The following is a 22,009-nucleotide window of genomic DNA, read 5'->3' as shown; positions in this document are numbered from 1 at the left end:
TCACCATTTCTCTGCTGAGATGGTGACCTATATTTGCTCTGACTTCAAGAGGCTCTCTCTTCTGAATGGAGAAAATCGAAGACACCCGGCAAAAATAAACAAGGAAAGGTTTCAAGAGCTTTTAAATGAATGTGTGTAACCATTGTTGTTATCGAGGTCATTTGAAAAAATGCATCAAACTAATATGTAAATTGCAAAAAATACGACACATCATCCAAACAGAAAGTGCTGCTCAGTAGAGCGAGCGGGGAGTCGGACAACACGGGCCACGGCGAGCACATTTAAAAGCAATCACTGCGTGAAGTCTCCACTTATGTCACTGGAAGGTTCGGCTTTTGACTGCCCTTAACTTAATTCTTTAGCAGCAGGAACAGAACCTGGGATGAACTGAGGTTGAAGTGTAGCTGCCATAACACAGTGTTTATCAGCTTCCTTAAAGTTTTTAACCAGCTGAATATCCAACAGCGATTTAACTGAAGTCGAAACTGGATCGCAGATTCCTTAATCTACCATATTGGAATTAAAATGCAGACCAGCAGAAATTATAAATATTTAACTTAAGGCATTAAGGCATACACTGTGCGATTGTCGGCTCGTTTTGAACCGATTTTCCACTCGTGCGACTATTTTTTGGATCTGGCCAGATTTCGACCCAATCGTTGATCGTGCCTCGTGCAGTAAACGTACGTGGGGTAACGATGAGAGATAACACCTCACGACGAGCTCCCAATCACAAATCTTGTGCTCGCAAGAAAATCGAACGTGTTTGAAATCCTGGTCGCTCCTCGTGAAGGAATCGCACAGTTGAAGTAGTGCTACGACCCGACTGGCCTCATCCTTTAGCAGAGAGCATGCGCAATCTCTGATGTCATGTCAAAAACTATTATTTGTAGTTTAAAGCCTTGCAAATTCACATTACAAATCATGTTTTAATAGCAGAAAAAATGACAGCATTTTCCCACGTCTGCCCAGCCAATTCCTTGTACAAACACTCTTTTTATCACGTCTTTTTATCGCCACACAGAATGGCACAAATTGCCAAGGCAGCGCATTTGTTCTTGGTGAGCATCTTCGATGTCTCCCACTTCTCCTCTTCTACTTGACGTTGCAGTTCCAGTACACAGAAGTCCGACGTGAGTATGATCGGGTCGCATCAGAGCATCGGGACGTACAGTGTGAGACTCGTGGACTGCGAACTTTTGAACTCAGCGATCTAGTCGTGCAGTTTGAGATGGGGCTGAATCCAACGATTTCAAATATCGCACAGTGTATGCCCAGCTTTAGTCATGAAGGATCCATTTGACTTCATAGTCAGTTTGTGAAAGAATGGCAGGAATGGTCCAACTCCATCAGGAGACCCAAGGTTCTTCTCCCATATGGATCAGCACATTTTACTTCACATTCATGCTCACTTGCTGTTCTTATTTGCTTTTATTCACTCCTCGTTTAGCTTCATGGATTAAAAAGTATTTCCTTCAAGAACATTTCATGAGGTGATGGAGCCAGTGATCTCCACTGAATGACAGCTGGCTTTAGGGACTCTCAAGGATGTATTAGGACTCCACGGCTCTCTACACACTACACCAATGAGTTTGTATTATTGCAGCGGCAAACCATTATGTCATGAACTATTCTGAAAACTCAGCACTAGTGGCGCTGATGGAAGACGGTGTAGGAGCCAGGCCTCTGTTTGATGTGGGAACAGAATATTATTCTTCATTTCAGAAGAAGATCAATCTTGGTAATACCACCATAAAGGCAAACTTCACGGTTCTGATGCCTGGGTGTGTGAATGGATGCTACACTGTGTTGGACTCCCCACAAGGACTTTGTCTGTGGCATGGTACATCGTATCTTTCATGATGACGCAGGTCGTTTAGAGCAAGTCCTCTGCTCAATGATTCATAGCGTATTGCAGTATGACGGGTTCTGTTGGGTTCAAGGGCCTGTCATGTCTGTGGATACCAGGAATGTACTTCTCTTCAATTTCTTGTCTAACAGTTGCTCTAACTCACTATCAGACAGGTTAATAAAATATCCCTGCAAGCCAACCATGTCGTGCATCAACGTTTGCTTTCTAGGAGGGCCTTCCAGGGTGCCTTTAGGTCAAACAAGTACAGAACTGCTTGTTTGCCTTTCTCTATTACTCAATCAGGAGAAGAAAGCATTTGCAGCATATATATCCCCAAATCTATACTGTTTCTCTCTTTTTTTGTATATTGAAAATTATTTTTTTCACTGTTTAAGACTTTCTCTCTTGAAAAATGTATGAAAAATGAGAATCCAAATAACAAGTATTGTGTTGGGACGTTCACCGCGGTTCCAGGAAGTTTGACTCAGGTAAACGGTGAGCGCGTAACTTCCCAATCAGGAAATAATCCTCTGCCGTAAATTGCTTTGGATAAAAGTGTCAGTTGAATGTAATGAAATTTAAAGTAAACAACAGAGAACATAAAGCATTTAGCAAGCCATCTGCAAAAATGAGACAGAAATGGCATGTTTAACTTTAGACTACATTCACATGTATCAGATAGACAGAAAAATGACCCATTTGAGGAGCTCAGATAATTGATAATCACTTATGTATACAGCAAGTATACACTAAATATTTTCTACCCTTAAGCAAAATAATTTAGGGGTATTAAAAGTTGAAAATATACAAATAAAATGCAGAACTTTGTAGATTAACTTTACTCTTGCGGACAGTATAAACCTACCATAATTCATGCTTTAGCCTGTCAGCTTAAGTTATATGATAAAATACACCCATTCCTGCGTTTCAGGCCTGCAACACATACTGAAATAATTTACAACAATAAATCCTTCAGAAATCTTTAATGATGCCGTTGCTTCTCACAACAACTAAAGGGCATCCTGGTATTAAGAATACCAGGAGAGTCGTGTTTCAGGTGTTGTTTTGCCCATTCTACCCGACAACACTCAATCTCAAGGTGTGCAACAGTAGCCTACAGTATGTGGATTTCTGTTACACTTTTTCACAAAACAAAAGAGGAATTCTGAATTTACGACAAAAGACGATGTTTCCATTAAAGGGTGTTTCTCTTTTTATGAGCGTGACTCTCCCAGTTCTTTCTTATTAACTTGGTAACTTTCCATATCTCGTCCTGCCAGATTTCCTCTTCAAATCCCCAAAAAACGAGGGTCTAGACCTCAAAGAAGATGGATGAAAACATATTTAGTTTAGGACAAATTATTGCAACTGCTGCTAGTGAAAATAGTTAACGTCAAAATAGAATGTTCATTCAGAGGCAAAGCTTTTGCGTGATGCAGAAATGTATAATGATTAAATAGTGTTATAGCACAGCTATCATATTAATGAGGCCAAATAGATAGAAACTAGATTTTGATGACTTTAGTTTAATCAACTCCAGCTGAGATGTGACAAATGCATAAAAAGTGTTTCCATTACGCTTTATTTTTGTATTTAGGTGTTTCCTTTAGAGATTTTTCTTTGCAATATTTAGGTTTTTCACAAATCTGTGAGAAATGCAAACATGACTAGTATCATTATTTTTGCTTTCACTAATAGGAACAGGTCAGGAATGCAACCAGGTGGCCCCAGTACCGGTATCCTCCTCTTCCTAGGCCAAATATTACAAAGACCAACCTGAAAAATGTCTTAAGGCTTCAAATCTAAGAGCACTTTTAGCCATTGATGACTCAAAGAAGTGTACATTTTTCAAACAAAGTAATACAACCACAGAGCTCGGTTTTAGGATTTGCTGCTAGAAAAGCAACAAGATAACAATCTGGATGGGTCTTTTTTTCTTTTCTATAATCCAGATCACATGGCACCCATTTCTTAAAAAACAAATATCTGGATTATTGATTCGTCTGACCAAAGTAGCATGTCCCCTGTGTGATTTGTTTAACAAAGTTTAACAAAAGTCTTCTAATTTTGGCACAGTTAATGCTTATTTCGCCTTTGTGAATGTAACTCCATACTGTAGTGCCTGACAAAGATTTCCCACAGTCATTCCTTGGCCATGCGGTTATATCTGCTGTGGATGAATGACAGCTCTTGATGTAGGCCTGTCTCAGGGACTGGAGAACACAATCCCTCGCTCAGCAGGCGTCCGGGGTAGACTTGAGCCCTTGTACTTCTACTGTAGAGGCAGAGATATGCAAATCCCTTCCAATCTTTCTTTCAGAAGCTTTTTTAAAAAAAAAAACAAAACAAAACAAAACAAAACCATTTCAAAGATTTTCTCACACTTCTTTTTCTTTAGAAACAGGAAATCTTCAGCACATCTTTGTTCTGTAAAGACTCAGTCTTTTGTGTATTCTGCTTTTGTGCCAAGTGCCGACTACAATCACCTGTTGAAATTCTCGGTTTGAAATAATAGTCATGTTTTTGCTAACCCAGCTTGCTCCCATCTTTCTTTATGCATTGAAGCTCTGATATGCAAAAAAGTAAGTGTATAAACATGTTAAATGAATTTAATAAGACAAAAAAGGATTCAAATAAACATCTGGCGTTGATTCTGTCTGCAATGACATAAAAGTCAAAGAAAACGTGTCCTGCTTTTGGACCGTGGGAAAACTCCCTCCCTTAAGAAGGAACATCACTCTTATTTGAGTAACTGCCTTTACCTACTGAGAAAAAAGGGGTGAGTAGGTGGGTAGAGATTTATAGAGAACACAAGAATGTCCTTCCTCTTTCTGTGTATTTCTGCGAAGCGTCCATGTTATTCACTATAGTTAATCGCATCACAGACCATAAGTGTTTCTACAGAAATGAAGTCTGGACTTATAGAGCACAGATGGCCTGGCAGATCTTTTATTTCTTTTCTAATACAAGAAAGAAAAACATTTTTTTCTGTCATTGCAGCAGACTCTATCTGAATAGCGGAGGGTGCTTTTCAGGCCAACTGATAGGAACGCAGAGCACAGACAAACCTTGTAACCACAAAAGCACTTCCTCCACACAGCCGGTCTGAGGTTGTGTGACGGACTCATCCATCACGTGTGTCACACGCGGCAATAAACGGCAGAAATAAAGAAACGGAGGCAGGAGGAGGAGGAGGACCTGGGTCTCAGCTGGACTCCCCCGAGGAGAGGCTGTGGCCTGGATGATTATACAGCTACAGATGATGTCATTGGAGGATCCCGGCCTCGGAGAGAACACAAACACATCCAATCACGTACTGTATTCACCGACTGTAAAGCGGGTGAGGCAGCTGCCTGAATTATACATGAAAAGGCTGCTGTAGCACAGGCTTCTCGAGAGGTCAGGGGCTATCTGCCTTAATATGTTCAAGGATAATTCAATAAGCTCTTGCGTTCTGTCTCTAAAGGACACATAGCCACATGGACCAAGACACAATTTGGGGCTAAAATCAAACGAAAATATCTTGTCAATAGGAAATGATGATAAATAAATAACACAAAACAAAAGGCAGAAGCTGAAAAATATACCTACTGTATGTGGCAACATGCCTTAAAGGTTTGTTCTTTTGTTAGAGACGATACCAATCAAGTGGACTTCTTACACAAACAATTATATGTCAAATTCTTTTTTTTCTCCATTATCAGCTGGCTTTGAAAGAATTAGACAGGAATGCACATGATGACGTAAAAAAATAAAAAAAATCCCCAATTAAACACAAAGGAATCCATTTAAGGAAACGTTGTGACATGTACAGATTTATGCAAATGAGACTTCACATGCGCTCTGTACATTTGTTAACTTGCACTTGCCCGGAGGCTGCAGACGGATCTGCTCCACACACATGAAAGGGGGAGAGGGGGAGGTGGAGGAGGGGGTGGGGGTGGGGGGGGTGCAGCCCACTGTTCAGCACTCAGCACACGGAGGAGCTGCAGCCTGGCGATGCCTGCTGCAGCCTCCCCTCTGCAGCTACAGTGCCGGGACTCATTGATCTGCTCTTGCTCCTCTCAAACAATGAAGGAAGCATGGCTGCTGAGGATGAGTCTGGAGGAAAGGTGTGCAGCACAGCTGCACCAACGTCACTGTAGTAGGGACCCATCTAAACAACAACGATCATGAGGAGTCAGTCTTATGAATGACCGGTGTGTAAATGCATTTTGGTAAATAATTGATTTTTTCTGGCAGAAACTTGTTGAGAGCTCAGAGGCTGCAGACTTTTTTTTTTGACTCCAGGCAACCCCCGTGTGTTTTCTTCAAGTCCTTCGCACCAAACAGCATTAGCAGCGTTTTAATGCAACATGCTCAAATCGAAGAGTAATCTTTGCGCAGGGATTTCATCCAACATCTCGGCTGCCTTTTGTTGTTACGAGCAGTGATCAAAATACACAACGGCAGACACGCGGGGAAGGCCGACGCTCCACATTCTGGCTGATGTTTTGATTTTCCGTAATTTAAGTCTCACGCTGCCGAGGCATAATCAGGTGCTCTCACCCTCACGTCAATCACAATGCACACCTAAATTATTCATGCCTGTATATTTTATTTATGACTATATTTTCCCATGCCACCTGAAAGTTAGCAAAAGCCGGTTTGCTGGCAGAGACAGAGCTGCCAAAGCATTTCAGAGAGATGGGGCTTCTTTTATCTCTCGCACAGGCTGAGGAAAGCTGTGGGATGTGGAGTTTCGTATTCTGCAGACAAGCCTTATCATTTATATATAGCCAGTATCATGTAGCGATCTTGAATAATTTTTTTTTATATGCACAACATTCACTGTGTTATCCGAGAGTAACTGGGAAACAGGCCGACTCTGCGTGCCATCGCGGTGTAAGGTGGATTACATTCATATGAAAACTGTTGTTGGTTAGTCATTTTAATAGTGAGGAGACCGGTTCACGTCTCCCGAGTACCAGTCTTATAAAGGTTGATGTCTGATTGGGAGATCATTCGGAAACATTGTGAAGCTACTTGAAACTCTGTGTAAATGATTAATAGAGATATAAATCATGAGAATTTTTCTCCTACAGATGACAGAAATATGCCTGAATGTTTAGCTTGTTTCTCTTGAAGCAGAATGTGACACATTTTTAGAACAATAAATGATGCAAACGCTGAAAGACACGAAGACGAGACTTGTAGTTCACATTAAACACTGGCATTATGCCTTAAGGTATTCCTTCTGTTTAGTGGTTCTGTATTGGAAAGAAATTGGGCTGAGAGTTTGAATAATAGCAGAAGAAAATTCAACCTCCACTGCAATAGATTTAATTAGTCTTGTACTGTTTAAGAGGTTATGATCCATCAAACATTTGGTTAAAATGTTCTAATAAAGAAAATCAAATATTGGCTGTTTATGGCCATGATATAAAAATAAGTCCCTTGATTATTTATTGAAAAGACCTCTAGTAGAGAAAAAAACTGACACATTTCAAGGTGTTTGTTAATGAAAAGCAGTTTTGGAAGAAAACTGTTTTTATTTGTTGCAACTTGCCACAAATACGAAGGAGCGACATGAAAAAAACAACTGCTCTTGTGGATGCCAGTAAGCCAGCTTGTGCCTTAGACTTCATGAGTGCACGTTTTGCATACGTCATTCATTATATAAGCTTGACAAGGAACCTTCTTGAGAAGTATCCTCTCTTTAATTAAAAAACAAAAACAAAAAACAAATATCTATTATGAAAGAGTCATAATGACGTTAAATGCAACCGTTAATATACTGCACAGCCACACAAGGGAAATGAAATGAAAGAATAAGAGAAATTAAAGGAATATTTTAAGAAAATGAGAACCAGATCATTTAGTTTAACCTAAACTGACAAAGTTTAATAAGACAGAATTGTTTTTCTTCTTCTTCTCTTGACATTTGATTAGCCCACGACAGAGAAAACATTCCAAATAGGCGTCATGGCAACATCTCAAGAGAGCGTAATCTTGAACCGTGAAAGCCCAACACCACTCAGCCAGAAAGGAGCCAAAAACACAAAAAGAGGAACATCAAAAGCTTCTAAATTGAAACCACGAACCCTGCTGAGAGCCACAATGCTGCGTAATCTAAAAGGTAGATATTAGTTTGCCTGCTACAGACTGTACATTCATCAGCGCTGCAGTTTATATCCGGCATATGTGAAGAGAGGAATCAATTAAATGTACGCTGGCACTACGTGAAAAACAAGAATAAATACAGAATATTAAAAAAAGAATAGCTTCTTTCTGCCAGTAAAGTGAGTGGGTCTAACCCTACCAAAGGATGGATGGATTCACCTGCCTCTTATCCTGAATAATTACATAAATTGGTGGATAATCTCAACCGCAGGAAGTTTTGAAAAATAGGAATACATTAATATTTGTTATCGTTTATAACAATCTTATTACATGGTGATCTGGATAAGGTAGATGTGAGTGGAGATCTTAAAGTATTTCTTTGTTTATGCTTTTTTTCTTTTTTTTTCTGATATTTTGAATAACTTTTTTTGCATTTTGAATCCATTCAGTTAAGAAGGGATGGCTTTCCCAAACATGGGAATCTTTCTTCTCGGTTCTTTGACTGGCATCTTGGAATAAATTTTTTTAGTAAAATGGGAAATGGGAAAACAGAAGTCAACACATTCTTGCAGGAGACTCCATGTATTAGTCTATCCAGGAACAGAAAAACCCAGGATCATTCAAGATTTTAGCATTTTCTTTGACACTTTGTTGAACAAACACATAGTTAAAATCACATTTCATTTCAGTCCTCTGCTCAAAACCTCACAGTTTGACCTTTAACTCAACTCGGTTGCCTCAAGTTCCCTGAAGCTGCGGGTTAAGCTAAGATTCCAAGTCATCATTCCTTCATAGAAGTAAACAAAATAGATTCATCTGCACGCCTGACCCTTCGAGAGCCGACAACTCACCCACATCAGCCTCCTGCAGAGAGACTTTCTTCGCCGCTGCTAAGCCATAACCCCTTTCCTGGGAATCTTTAATGGACTACATTACTTTTATCAGGCTCGAGCCATCTGTGCTACAGTATGTAATACCAGCATGGCTGAATCACTCCTTCAAATAAGCCAACAGCTTAATGATGCAGCTTCTCACAAGTAAATACATCTACTCAATGTTTCAATGTCCTTTAACTCTGTGCCACGTGTACTAATTAAATTCTGCTCCCAGAAGGGGACTGGGTGCTGATAGACTGAGGAAACAGATGGATCGAGGAGGGAAACCACACACTTGCAGGGAAAGAGGCTCCCCTGCTCCCCAAACACACACACACACACGCACGCATGCACGATGACTCGCATGGAACTTCATACGCACGCACGCACACGCACCAACACACACACACACACACACACACACATGGCATAAAGCCTCACCTTTCAGATCTCAACCGCAGATACGGAAATGCATGAGTGATTGCGTGGTTGGATGAGGCATGCTCGCAAGCAGCGAGGGACTGGCAGAAGAGGCTGGGAGGGAACAACGTCGAAGGCATTGCTCTTACATGAATGAAGCTGCCATGTTTAAATTAATCGTGGAAAAAAACCTGACATGAATGGTTTGATAGCACCTGTAAAGCTCATCTATCTGTCTTTAATGCGGAGCTTGAACTGTTTATACACTGTATGTATATTTATCCTGAGTGGTTAACTGACAAACCAAAGAATTAAATATCAAACAAATAATATAACGCAGTCTTAAAAGAGTCATTCTTCTGTTCATCAATATGATATGAGAGGCATTTCTGTAGTCTAGTGAGAATAGCACAGCTGTCTTTATTGACTTAACACTGTTGTCTGCACCAAACGTCACATCATATCTTGCTATCAGGAGGTCTTTTTGTTGCATCTTAGCAACAGTTGTGTGAGCTTTGAATCCATCTCGCAGGCATTAACTCGGTATGTTAATGGGTTGCCAAGAATGGCAATGTGATATTTCCGAGGGAGAAAGCAATATCTGATCTTACCTTCAGCTAAACGCGTTACACCGCCACGACCCACTTCTGTTCTGTGAAGAACAAAGAAGACTGAGATGCACAATGCTTATTTCTTCCACCAGTGTACAATTACGCAACCAATATAGAGATCATGCACACGCGGGCCTAAAGAAATACGGCTTAGGCTGTTTGGTGCCATCTGATGCAAGGTGTCAGGAAAAGATGCACACAAAGTCATTATTGCGTAAGGCTTGGTGCGATCATGAGAGCATTGTTCGGGTGAAACTTTTCAGATCTGAGATATGAAGGATTGAATGAGCTTTATCTCAGTTGTTATAGCTGGGGAGTAGAGGGGAGTTTGGGGTATCCCCTGGGCCCTCTCTCTGTTGTGCACAAGCCACTGCTGGAAACTAGACTCCCCGCCCCCCGTGGTCTGCCTGAAAGCCCAGTTGGCCATGTATACCAGCCTGCTGATTTTCCAGAATATCCTGTGGGACACTAACCGGCACTCAAACACAACTCTCCAAGGTGGAGCAGCTCTAATGTGCATATATATATATATATATATATATATATATATATATATATATATATATATATATATATGGATATACACATCCATCCATTATCTATACCCGCTATATCCTTTGCAGGGTCACGGGGGTCTGCTGGAGCCTATCCCAGCTAATTTTCAGGCGAGAGGCAGGGGTTCACCCTGGACAGGTCGCCAGTCCATCGCAGTATATATATATATATATATATATATATATATTATATATATATATATATATATATATATATATATATATATATATATATATATATATATATATATATATATATATATTATATATATATATATATTTTTTTTTTCTTTTTCTTTTTTTTCTTTTCTTTTTGCAGTGTTTGTGATAAAAAGTTGACCAAAAAACTTGACCATGGAGACTAATAATTTTCCATCAGTGGCAGATGAGGTATTGTTTTCAATATAGTTTGACATATGGATCTTTCAGGAATGGATCTCTGCAGTATTAAAGCTAATAACAATAAAAGAAAGAAAGAATGAAAGAAAGAAAGAAAGAAAGAAAGAAAGAAAGAAAGAAAGAAAGAAAGAAAGAAAGAAAGAAAGAAAGAAAGAAAGAAAGAAAGAAAGAAAGAAAGAAAGAAAGAAAGAAAGAAAGAAAGAAAGAAAGAAAGAAAGAAAGAAAGAAAGAAAGACTTCATTAAAGTCCATTTACTTAAAGCTGCAAGTAGAATACATGAAAGACAAAGATAATGGCCCTGTCATTTACATCTTCTGTTCTCTTATCACCTGTGACTGATCATACTCACCATTCATTTCCTTCCAAACATCAGTAACCAGCCAGTCAATGACGCCCCGCGATGATCTCAGTGGACTTCACAGTTTCCCTCTAAAGCCAGTCACGGATCGATCTCCTCTGCGGAAATCCTCCAGCAGAGTGAGACTGCCAAAAATAAATAAATAAATAACCCAGCGGTACCGGATTCCGGAGACAGCGCAGGACACACCGGCACAGCTGTCGCATAGAGCAGCGCTGAAGAGCAGCGCTTCTTCCGGCTGCTCCGGGAACAATGGTGCAGCATCACACCGCCGGCTTCACGGACAACGTCACTCCCTCCGTCCAATCATGGCTTAATGGTTTAATAAGGCAAGACCGAGGCGCAGTGAGGAGCTGGAGCCGCTGGAGCCGCAACACGCACAAACCCTGAAGCCTGAATTATGCTTCTGCGTTAAATCGACGCAGAGCCTACACCGTAGGGTGCGCGTCGCCGCGTACCCTACGCCGTAGGCATCGCCGTAGTCTCTGCGTTGGTGTAACGCGGAACCATAAATCAGCCTTGAATCATCATGATGTGCGACACTCATTCATGCAGGTTTTCGGGGGGGTTGAGGTGGTGGTGGTGGGGGGGTCTGCGATCTGCGTTTGTTGTTCATTTCTACATGAAATAAACTAATACAAAAATATAAACCCTGAGAAATGTATATATTCATGCACTTATACACTGTTTCCACTAATTTCATTATTATTTCCCTATGTCACAAGTGATTTTCCAAACATCCCTCTGTAAAACGTGAGGTATTACCTTGTTAATCTGGACTAATTACCATTTTCAATCAGATTACTCTGTGAATATACTGTGATTTAACAAATTAAGAGCCGTCTAAAAGAAACCTGCTGGATTATATAATGAGTTAAAGGGGCTTTCATAACTTGGAATATATGTATAGTGTGTATATATATATATATATATATATATATATATATATATATATATATATATATATATATATATATATATATATATATATATATATATATATATATATATATATTATGTTATATGTATGTTTTTTTGTTTGTTTAGTTTTTTTGTTTCTTCTTATTATTATGTGCGATATGTTCTCTTGTTGTATATGTTTTCGTTTAAAAGAGGACATTGAACATCATGTATGTTTATAATTTTGTGATTATATATTTGTTCTGTCGCAAAAATATTAATAAAAAATAAGAAAATACTATATTATTTAAATCCTAAGTATCAGTTCTCTCTCCTGAATGAAAAAAAAATCTGTGCAATGGAGCATAGTGCCATCTAGTGCTTAATATTTCGAATTACAAATTATCCAGCACATTGTTAAATCCTCTCTAAAAGCCAAAATTATTGTACATTTGAGCGTTCATCTTCTTTGAACAAATAGTGAAATGAAATGGTTCAAACTAAACACAGATTATAAATATGTGAAACTTGGAAGCTGTAAACACGACGGAAACTGCATTTTCTGTGAATGAACAGAGATTTAGTAAAACATATTTTATAATTGCATGTTCAAATGCCATGTATAGTTTGAATAAAACTAAACGCTATTCTTAATGTGTCACAATATTTTTTTATATATAGCCTACATATATATAAAGTTTTAATGTATAAATATTAACTGGGCCAAAAACAACAAAAACTAGTGTACTCTATCTGGATGTAGTTAAAATGATTATCATATGTAGACATATGAACAATTATCTCAAAATGTAAGAAGAATATTTTATTTATAATTTATTATGCTACCTTAAAAAAAAGCCTGTAGTAGAACTATTTAGTGACTCAATAAAGCTTTAAAATAAAGGCTGACATAATCAAAACAGTTCAAGAACAGCCATTTTTAACAGACTGGGCAGGGGTCTTCCTGTGAAATACATGAAATAAAAAAGTGCGACAACTCAGAAATAGTTCTGCAAAAACCTGAAAATATAGCTGTACCGGAGACTTTTGCATTTACCTGTGACAAAAGGCGCCCGAACCACAGAAAACGGTTCCACAACCCATTTTTGGATCCCGACACGCCAGTTGAGAAGCTCTATACCGTATAATGAGCCTGCAGAAGGCCTACTGTAATATCGCTGTGCTTCTAGCATGATACTTACCCATAACTACAATAATACCCTCTGCAGAACGAGCATGTTTTCTATTTGATCCAAAGTCCTTCTCTCCACTTTCAGTTCAGGCTCCAGAACAGTCCATGTCGCCGCACAAGTCTTCTTCATCAGTTTGTAGTTTCTTTGAGTCTCTCTGATGCTGCCTCCCCTGCAGGTTGCTGCAGATAAAACCACTGCAGCTACTGCAGGTTAAGCAACATTTTGCAAACATTTAAGGTGTTAAACTCCTTTAAGAAGGACATTCCTGTTTTGCAGAACGTGAAAACTGTTGAACAGGTGCCAGCAAATGTGTAGCCCTTCACCACCCCCACCTCCCCTCTCATCCCTGGTCCTCCACTTCACACTTATCTCCTTTGTGCTGTTCACATTCAGGATGAAGTGATTGTTCCCATACCATGCCACGAGGCGGGTACTTCTGGACATGACAAGACTGAGCTGTACTCTGAGGAGCACAAAGGGGATGCAAACGGTGAGAGTTCAGTCCTCTGTGTCGCCACTGGGTTTCTGAACACGAACCTTCAGTTTCACACGCTGCTCTGTTTGTCAGGTAGTCGATAATCCAGGCGGCCCTGCAGGCATCCACCTGTGTAGCTGTTGCAACTCACATCCTCCACTCTAACTCGTCTTTATTATACGATAATAATTTGTATATAAAACACGTGATTTCCTTTTGGGGATTAATGAAGTAGACTAGCAGTGTTTTTTTTTTTTTTTGTCTGAATCGTGTTAAACCTGTTTCACCTGTATTTTTAACAGGTTTGCGACTTTGTCAACTCGGTAGAGTTTGGATTTGTCCATATTTTTTTAGATCTCCAGCCTATATTTATATGACCAGAATCGTATCTGCATGCATGCTGTCTCTGTCTCTCTCCTTCTGAAGTCGACTCCTAAATTCACTAACGAGCAGAGGTGGACAGAGTACTCGACCCCAGTACTTAAATAAGAGTACAAATACTACTGGTCAAAATTTACTCCGTTACAAGTAAAAGTAGCTCAGTCAAAATATTACTCGAGTAAGAGTAGAAAAGTACTTGCTTTTAAAGGTACTTAAGTATCCAAAAGTAAATGCTTTTAAATTTACTTTAAGTAAAAGTAAGAGTAAGAGTACATTTCTTATTTTCCACATCAGTAAATTACTATATTTTTTCTAAATTAATTTAAGGATCTTTTAACTCTTGTTTCTGAGAATTAACTCTTTGAAACCAGCTACACTGATGTGCTGCTTTTAGAACCACAATGTTATATAAAACCTGCAGAAACACCAAAAACAAATCAAATGAATGGGATCATAAGAGGACAGCAGATGATGCAGAGTTTATTAACTTTCTTCTCCTGACGCAGGCGTAGCCATTGTTGCGGCTCTGTCTTGACTTGTTGCGGCTCTGTCTTGACAAACGCAGGCTACTTTGGCGGTATCGTTTTGAGGAGGCTTGACGTATTTCCGCTTTACGTACATCCCAGTGGAGAGCGTGCACTGTGATAGGTCTCCTCCTTTGACAAAAACAGCTTGTGTCCAATAGGATTTTAGGGAAGAAGAAAAAAGAGCAGACCTGAAAGTAACGAGTACTTTTCAGCCTTCCTAGAAATTTACTCGAGTAAAAGTAAAAATATTTGTCTTGGAAATGTATTCAAGTAAGAGTAATAAGTACCAAAGAAATCTAATACTCAAGTAAAGTACAAATCCTCTGGATATGTACTTAAGTACAGTACTCAAGTAAATGTACTCCGTTACTGTCCACCACTGCTAACGAGGTGACTGAACCAGAGATTAAGTCTTCCAGTGATAAGCAGCTCCGCACGCACGAGGCCCAAACCCGGGCGGCTAAATCAAATTCAGATGTTATCACTTTTAACAAACGTTTGGGAGTTTCCGAGTCGGACTGTTTTCAGGGGAAATGGTATCTTGTCACCACTATTCAGACAAATGGTACCTTAACGTGTCGCAAAGACTCATTCCTCCGCCACCCTGTAACCCCATTATCCCATTTACTGTCCCACTTCCACAGATTATGAAATCGTTTAACCAGAGGCGTGTACTTCAAACAATGACCAGTAGATGGTGCTAAAGAGCTGATTCTGAGAAATGTGTGCAGTTGTATAACTGTCAGCTGTGAATGAGTTCACTCACAATGACACACACGCACACACAAATCTAACAAAAACAAAAAAATGATGTCATTATCTCCCAAATTTCATTTCCTTTCTTTGTTCTCTTGTGTTCTGAAAGGATGAATTGTTTCACGTGCTTGTGGGTTCAATACTTTGCATACTTGAAAATTGATCCCAGACCAAGAGATCCAAAAAGCTTCTGATAAGGAAGGTTCTACACTTAATACTTATATTTCCTAAACTTAATCTGATCTGTATGCGGATACCCTCATATTAAAGCTAAGGGTCTGCACTATATATTATTACTGTAATCGGACTGGATTATTGGTTTCAACTTCTCAAATGTAAATAGTCAACACATTTCTTTGCCTCTTTTGTTTTACTGTAAACTAAAACATCAAGAAGCAGCTTTGATATTTCAGCACGGTCTGTAGTACTAATGAGGATGAGGATGTTGGCATACATCACAAGAAGGATTTATTTTTTTATTCACGATATTTTTACAAGAGGTTTCTTTCCCCCTCTCAGACAGTAAGACACTGATTAGTCCTTGTTATTGAAGAGTGTAGGTTGACTGTGAAGGAAAGTGATCAGCTCTCAGCTGAAAGCCTCAGTGTAACCCGATGGCCGTGCGTGGACTGAGGACCAGGTTACATGTGGGCCTCGGCTCTGGCCTCATCTGAATTATGCATTCCTCTCAGGTTAACAGTGGATATCCAATCCCACATTTAACATGTCACAGTGGAGGGATCTACCATGAATAATTTTCTGCCATTTTTCTTTCCTTCCAACACACACAAGAATCCATTTTTGAACATTCAAATAAATATCAGTGCACACTGGGTGTCTTCTGTACACGTGAAAGGCCTCTGATATTCACAGTGTCAGAATTTCTAAGTGCGTCCCTCTTTCAGGAGCTCTCAGGGGCTTTTGTGTGCAGCCTGTCAATTTTCTTGCCATCACAGAGCTGCTGAAAGCGGCCCCTACGGCTGTAGAGAAAGTAGAACGCCGTCGAGCGTGGCGACCTGTGCCCACATCCCTCCTGTAGCCTTTGGCGATACAATTGCACCACAATGGAAATTCAATCAAGAGATGGAGCATGCTGAGGAGAAGCAGCACCGCTGTCCTTCTGCAGCTCGCCTGACAATCAATCAATTATTCTGAAGGGGAACTTTGAACACATCTGGATTTAAAAAGGAAGAAACACTGGAGAGAAGACTCTGTTTTTGGATTTTTCTCCATCTGTGAGTACATTTATTGTTCCAGTTATGTGTTTGTGTGTGCATGTATTCGCTGGTGACTACCGCTGTGTGGCTTATGTGAGAGAACTTAACAAATACCAGGTGCTCGCTCTGTGTTGGGTTTGGTGCCAGTTCAGCACTCACACCCATTATGTTGGTCAGACAGGTGTTTGACTTTGAACTTCAGTTCTTTGTTGGATTTTGTCAGAGAAATCCTGTAAAATGGGTAAAACTGGTGCCACAACTCAAACAACGTAGAGAAAAACCAAAATCTCTCAGATGTGCAAGCCACTCCACATTTATGTGACAATGCAATCAGACAAGTAAACTTGGATGCGCAGACACTGGTGAGAAACATCACCGTGGATACAATCAAATGTGGAATCAGAATATACAGTATATACTTGAATAACATGCAGTGACAAAGTAAACCCTCCAAACCTGAATGAATAGCTATCACCATCAAAATGAGCTACTTTGTGACCTACTGATTAACAAATGCATTCCTTGTTCAAATCTGAACTACTTCATAGTAGAGATCATTTATTACGTCAGCTGTTTATTGGATTAAATGACAGCATGTTATGTGAAAGCTGCCGCTCCTCGCGATGAATGAGAAGCTCGATCTTCTCTATACAGGAATATTCTTGTTTTAATTTTAAAGCTGACATTTTCATGGCCCTAGTATTTTTTCATCAGTCCCAGCAACAGACAAAAGTAATTTTCTTAAATCAATATTAAGCCATTATAAACCCTGCAGATGCCCCACAGCAATCTCCAGACAGGAAAAATTAGCGGCAAACTGGTGAAGATAGTGAAGCGTTTAGGAGGTAAAGAGATCGATGCTCTTCTCAGAGGTCACTGGGAGGCCAAACGGTGTTAAAAAAAGTTAACACTGCACAAAAGGAGGTGATAGAGATATTTATGTTAGAGACTGACCTCTAACTCATTTGCCTGTTAAAGGAGAAAACATTGCCCAACTCTGTCTTACCAGAAAATGTACAATTGTCAAGCTCGCTGCTGCTCAAAACCTCGCCACCACCCCAGGATCCACCTGCAGGCTTCCTCTCAAGGACATGAGGTCAACTTGTTGTTCTTCTCTGCCAGTATTTCGATGTAGGCAATGCAGTGAAATATGAGGTCCGAGCCCAAGCATCAAATGAATATCTAACAGTACTTATTGTACTTAGATTAATGACTAGAGGCCAAGTTGACTGACTAAATGTCTGTCAGGTGGATAACAAGACTCCTAAAGATGGATTTTTATCCGTTTCATATAACTATAAAACAACTCCCTGGTTACAGCAAAATAATGATTATTTTGGTCAATACTGAAATTCAGTTCTCAAAAATGAAACATCATGCACTTATTGCTAAACTTGTATTCCCTGCTGGAATCTCCCTCCATCGCTTACATTTATACTTGGCTATTGTGATGATCCCAGACAAAACCAGAGCATCTCGAAAAACAACAAAAAAATAAATAAAGTGGTACATTTAACAGTTAAATTAACAGTTATTAAAAAGAAGATTTAATTCAGGTATAAAAACATGCGCACAATATGAGACATAAAACCTCCCGAGACTGATAATTTTGCTTCCTTTATTTTTTCCATCGTGTGATAAGTGTGACATGTCAGCTGTGATTGAAAGCTCACTTTCAGCTGAAAGCCCTTTTTAGGGCTTATCTTATATGCAAACATGCAAAGTGAGATGGGCTCGGGAGGAGAGGCAAAGAGAAATTGAGCCCCAGTGTCTTGTAGTGAATCTTAAGAGGGTCTTTCATGGCCTCTAAGGCACCAAAGCCTGGATAACGCACGCTACACAGGGAATATCTCTCAACAGCGAGGAGATTTTTTTTTCTTTTTCTTTTTAAATAGCTTTCATTTCTTTGGCAAGTACTACAGCATGTATTTGACTGCAGTCCTACAGCCAGTATAATTCTGGAAAGGTCGAGTAGACAGTCATTGCATCCAGTTATTCCCACTAATTACATAGTGAGATAACAACAATGAGCACAATCAGTCCAACAAAGATTATTTTTAACTGGAGATAATCTGGCAGTGCAGAAATGGATGATTAGCAGCAAACAGGAGCCAAACATGTCATTTTCTAACACTGTGAGCTGCTGATGAAATCGAAGGACAGGGTGTCTATGACTGCTACTACAAATGAGTGTCTGCATTGGAATATTTTATGCGAGATGGGTCATGTGGCATCATAAATCGACAATCCTCATATTTCTATGGTGGTCTGCCAATACAGGCTGTATTTCTTTACAATGAAACCAGAATTATCCTTACACTGTGTGGATGAGGGAAGCGTTGTGCTCCAGAAGGCTTTCAAGCACATGAGCTCTATTTGCCTTTTGACTTAAGTGTAAGAGCTGAATAGATAGAAGAAGATATACTGTAACTGGGACAAGTGATGCAACAATAAATCCCTTTGAACACGTGATTTGAGAGTTGTTTGATGTCATTTTACATTATAAACATGAGCCATGTTTATAGCTTTGTTAGTGTATAGCAGCTCAGCTCTATGAGAAATCAACTGAGTCAGTTTTTGCTTTAGATGTGCAGCTATCTGTTTGTATTCAGTCCATTGCATGGATGGGAAGTGTTCTGTGGGTTTCTTTTCTTTGTTTTAGCGTCAACGCTGCATGTTTGCTTTTGTGTTTTAGTTTATTTTTGAGATAGTCTTTCTGCTTTCTCCTTAGTCATCTTTATTAGCTGTTTTATATGTAAGAACTTGTTACTTTGTGCTTTCTGTTTAGATTGGTTCCTGTCTTTGCTTCACTTTGGTTCTAATTCCTGAATTTGTTTCTAATTCAGTATTTACAGCTCTTCCTTCAGTATTTAAACCTCAACCTTTTTCTTGGTCCCTTGCCAGATCCTTATTTTTGTTCATCAGTGTTTTATTTTTATATGTATTATGTTCTCCATGCCAAGTTTAGTTCTGTACTGATTTCTATTTTTAGACACCCATTGTGTTTGTCTCATAACCTTTTTGATCCCCACCTGCCTGTCTCTTGTCTGTGAGGGTTCTTTGGCACCTCTCCACTATTTCACACTGCAGCAAAGAGAGTCCCGTCTGCCTGAAAACATCAAGTCCTTCATCAAAACTGCAGTGACTGCATTCTACCACTAGATGGCGTTAACGTTCCCACAGACGCTAAACGACTGGCTCTTGCAGGATTAGGATATGAATGCAACTTTAACACAATTAATGGAATAAAAGAATGATTGGAATGTATTAAATTCAAGTTAACATTTGCCTAAAATAGTATGAATAAAACATTTATTATGATTCCACTGCAAATCTTGGACTCCATTATTAATCACTCCTCTTTAGTTTAAGCTGATGCCTTTATGCTCTTGTGCCACCAGATACTCACAGTAGCAAAGATTAATTAGGCATGTTATACTTTTGCATAATGGGCACTTGTGCTTAGTAAACAGTTTCAGTGCACATAAATCACCATGGGAAGTCAGGTTACTGACGCAGGAAGAAAAGGAAACTGACTTGAGGGTATTGTTGTGTTTCTTCCGACCACCTCAGAGCAGCAGCAGAGCTTTCAGTCTGCAGGATAATAAATCCAATTAAACCTCTGTGGCTAACTCGTACGGTTCGGGTTCATGCTAAACAACAGCATCACATCACTGCTATGTTAATAATGGGGACAAAGGTGTTTAAATCAGCTGTAATGTGTGTGTGAGATCACCGTGTGCACGTACTCGATGGCCTCTTTTATCAAGCCTTGTTCTTTATGTTGAGTGCTTAATTGGAGTTGGCTGATGTTTGAATTCGGCTTCTTTTAAAAAAAATATGCTCTTGATTTTGATTCGAGACATGTTTATTCCAAGATTATTGTATTGGGGGGGGTTCTTGGCCTAATGACAGCTTGTAACAGAGAAATTGTTGCAATGAAAAGGAACATCGCTGTCTAAATAGAGTCCTGACAGAAGAGGGGGAAAGGCTTGACAAGCCCAAAAAGGGCGGCGCTCTGGGAAGATGAATGAAGATCAATGCCGTCAAAGAAAGCCGGCTTTGACAGCTTTGATTTACTCGAGGGGACAATAGATCATGTTTGGGAAAGTGTTTCACCACGGCGTTGTTCATTTGAAAAGTATGAAGGCACGGCTTCAATCTTGAAAGTTCGTAGCGTGTCACTCTTTTCTAAAGTCTCTTAGCGTTTTAATTTACATTGTTCTGTCCTGCCACATGTAATCATTCAGGCTAATGGCTATTTGGACAAGTTCATATGTAAGATCCAACTGACCATAGCGGGTAATTTATTGAGAGTAATGTAGGTCGTCTGTCTTTGAATCATGGTAGTTAGTCTTTTGTCACTTGAGACAGTTATTTTTAGGTGCTTTTGGAGTTTCTGTCGTGGCTATTGGTGCCGAGATTGGGTGTCAAGCATGACTATGTCATAGGATGAGCAGAGACTAAATATATGCCCTGTTGCTATGAATGTTGCTGATACTTTTTTGCAAAGTGATTGCATCATTGTCTCAGCAGCTTGTTCAGCCCTTATCGTTCCGAGAAAAGGTGTCTATATTTCTGCATGTGAGTCAACTTGAAAGACATATCTCTTTTGAAACACGTCCAGCTTTATTACCTCAACATCTTCACTGGTTGATAGTTCTTCCTTCAGGAGGGATTTCTCAGAAATGATTGTGAAGATATTTTCGTTCCTAAGTTTCTTGAGCTTTTTTGGTTTGGATGAAACGTTCTGTGATAATTCAACAGAAACCTGACTCTCGGTTTGACGGACAGCAGTGGGTGGAGGCAGACAGGAGTCCTGCAGTACTTGCCACAGCCTCACATCACAGGAAACACATGCCTGTCGTTCCAGTTTGATGATGTTTCTCCTCTGGCAGTGGGGCCCAGATCCAAGGAAGCTTGTTTGTTTCTGTATTTTTCCCACCCCCCCTTACTTAAAAGTCAAGTTGCTCAAATTGTGGAGGAATGTGTGAAGTAGAAAAGCCCAGTCATAATCTGTCAGCAGCAGTTTTCTATAGGACTCGTCACGAATAATCCAGGAAAGAAACACGGTCAATCCTCCTTTGGATCCGGCAGATCTAATTATAATGAGAATGACCATGTTCTCCTCGCAGGTAGAACATGAACAGATACAGTGTTCATGCCTCTGCTTTCATCTGGTTCAGTCTTGAACAGAGACGTGCTGCATGTTTTTGAAAAAGCCTGGTTTCTATACATGAAATCCTTTGCATATGTGTTCTCAGTTCTCCCGTTCATCAGACATGTATGAGTATTTAAACTGTCCTCATGCATCTCAGTGACACGCCAACCCCCAGCAGGGCAGTGGTCAAGTCTGATGCACTGCCTGTGTTAGCTGGAGCACACGATC

The 22,009-nt window shown here is 39.7% G+C and overlaps 1 protein-coding gene across 2 annotated transcripts in view; it reads right to left on the bottom strand.

Moving 5' to 3' along the window:
- Window positions 1-11,395, bottom strand: part of csrnp3 (cysteine-serine-rich nuclear protein 3) — a 28,856-nt gene extending 17,461 nt beyond the window's left edge. The window contains exon 1 of one of the 2 annotated variants that reach the window (XM_061723566.1): window positions 11,163-11,395. In XM_061723566.1, coding sequence (XP_061579550.1) covers window positions 11,163-11,165 — 3 coding nt within the window. In that variant the 5' untranslated portion in view covers window positions 11,166-11,395. Of the gene's footprint in view, window positions 1-9,860; window positions 9,903-11,162 lie in introns of those variants that run through there. The other variant, XM_061723568.1, reaches the window with a different exon arrangement.
- Window positions 11,396-22,009: the final 10,614 nt, after the last annotated feature.

Source organism: Cololabis saira, chromosome 6, assembly GCF_033807715.1.
Source record: "Cololabis saira isolate AMF1-May2022 chromosome 6, fColSai1.1, whole genome shotgun sequence".
NCBI lineage: Eukaryota > Metazoa > Chordata > Actinopteri > Beloniformes > Belonidae > Cololabis > Cololabis saira.
The sequence above is the reverse complement of the archived record's forward strand: the minus strand, read 5'-3'. Positions and strand labels throughout refer to the sequence as shown.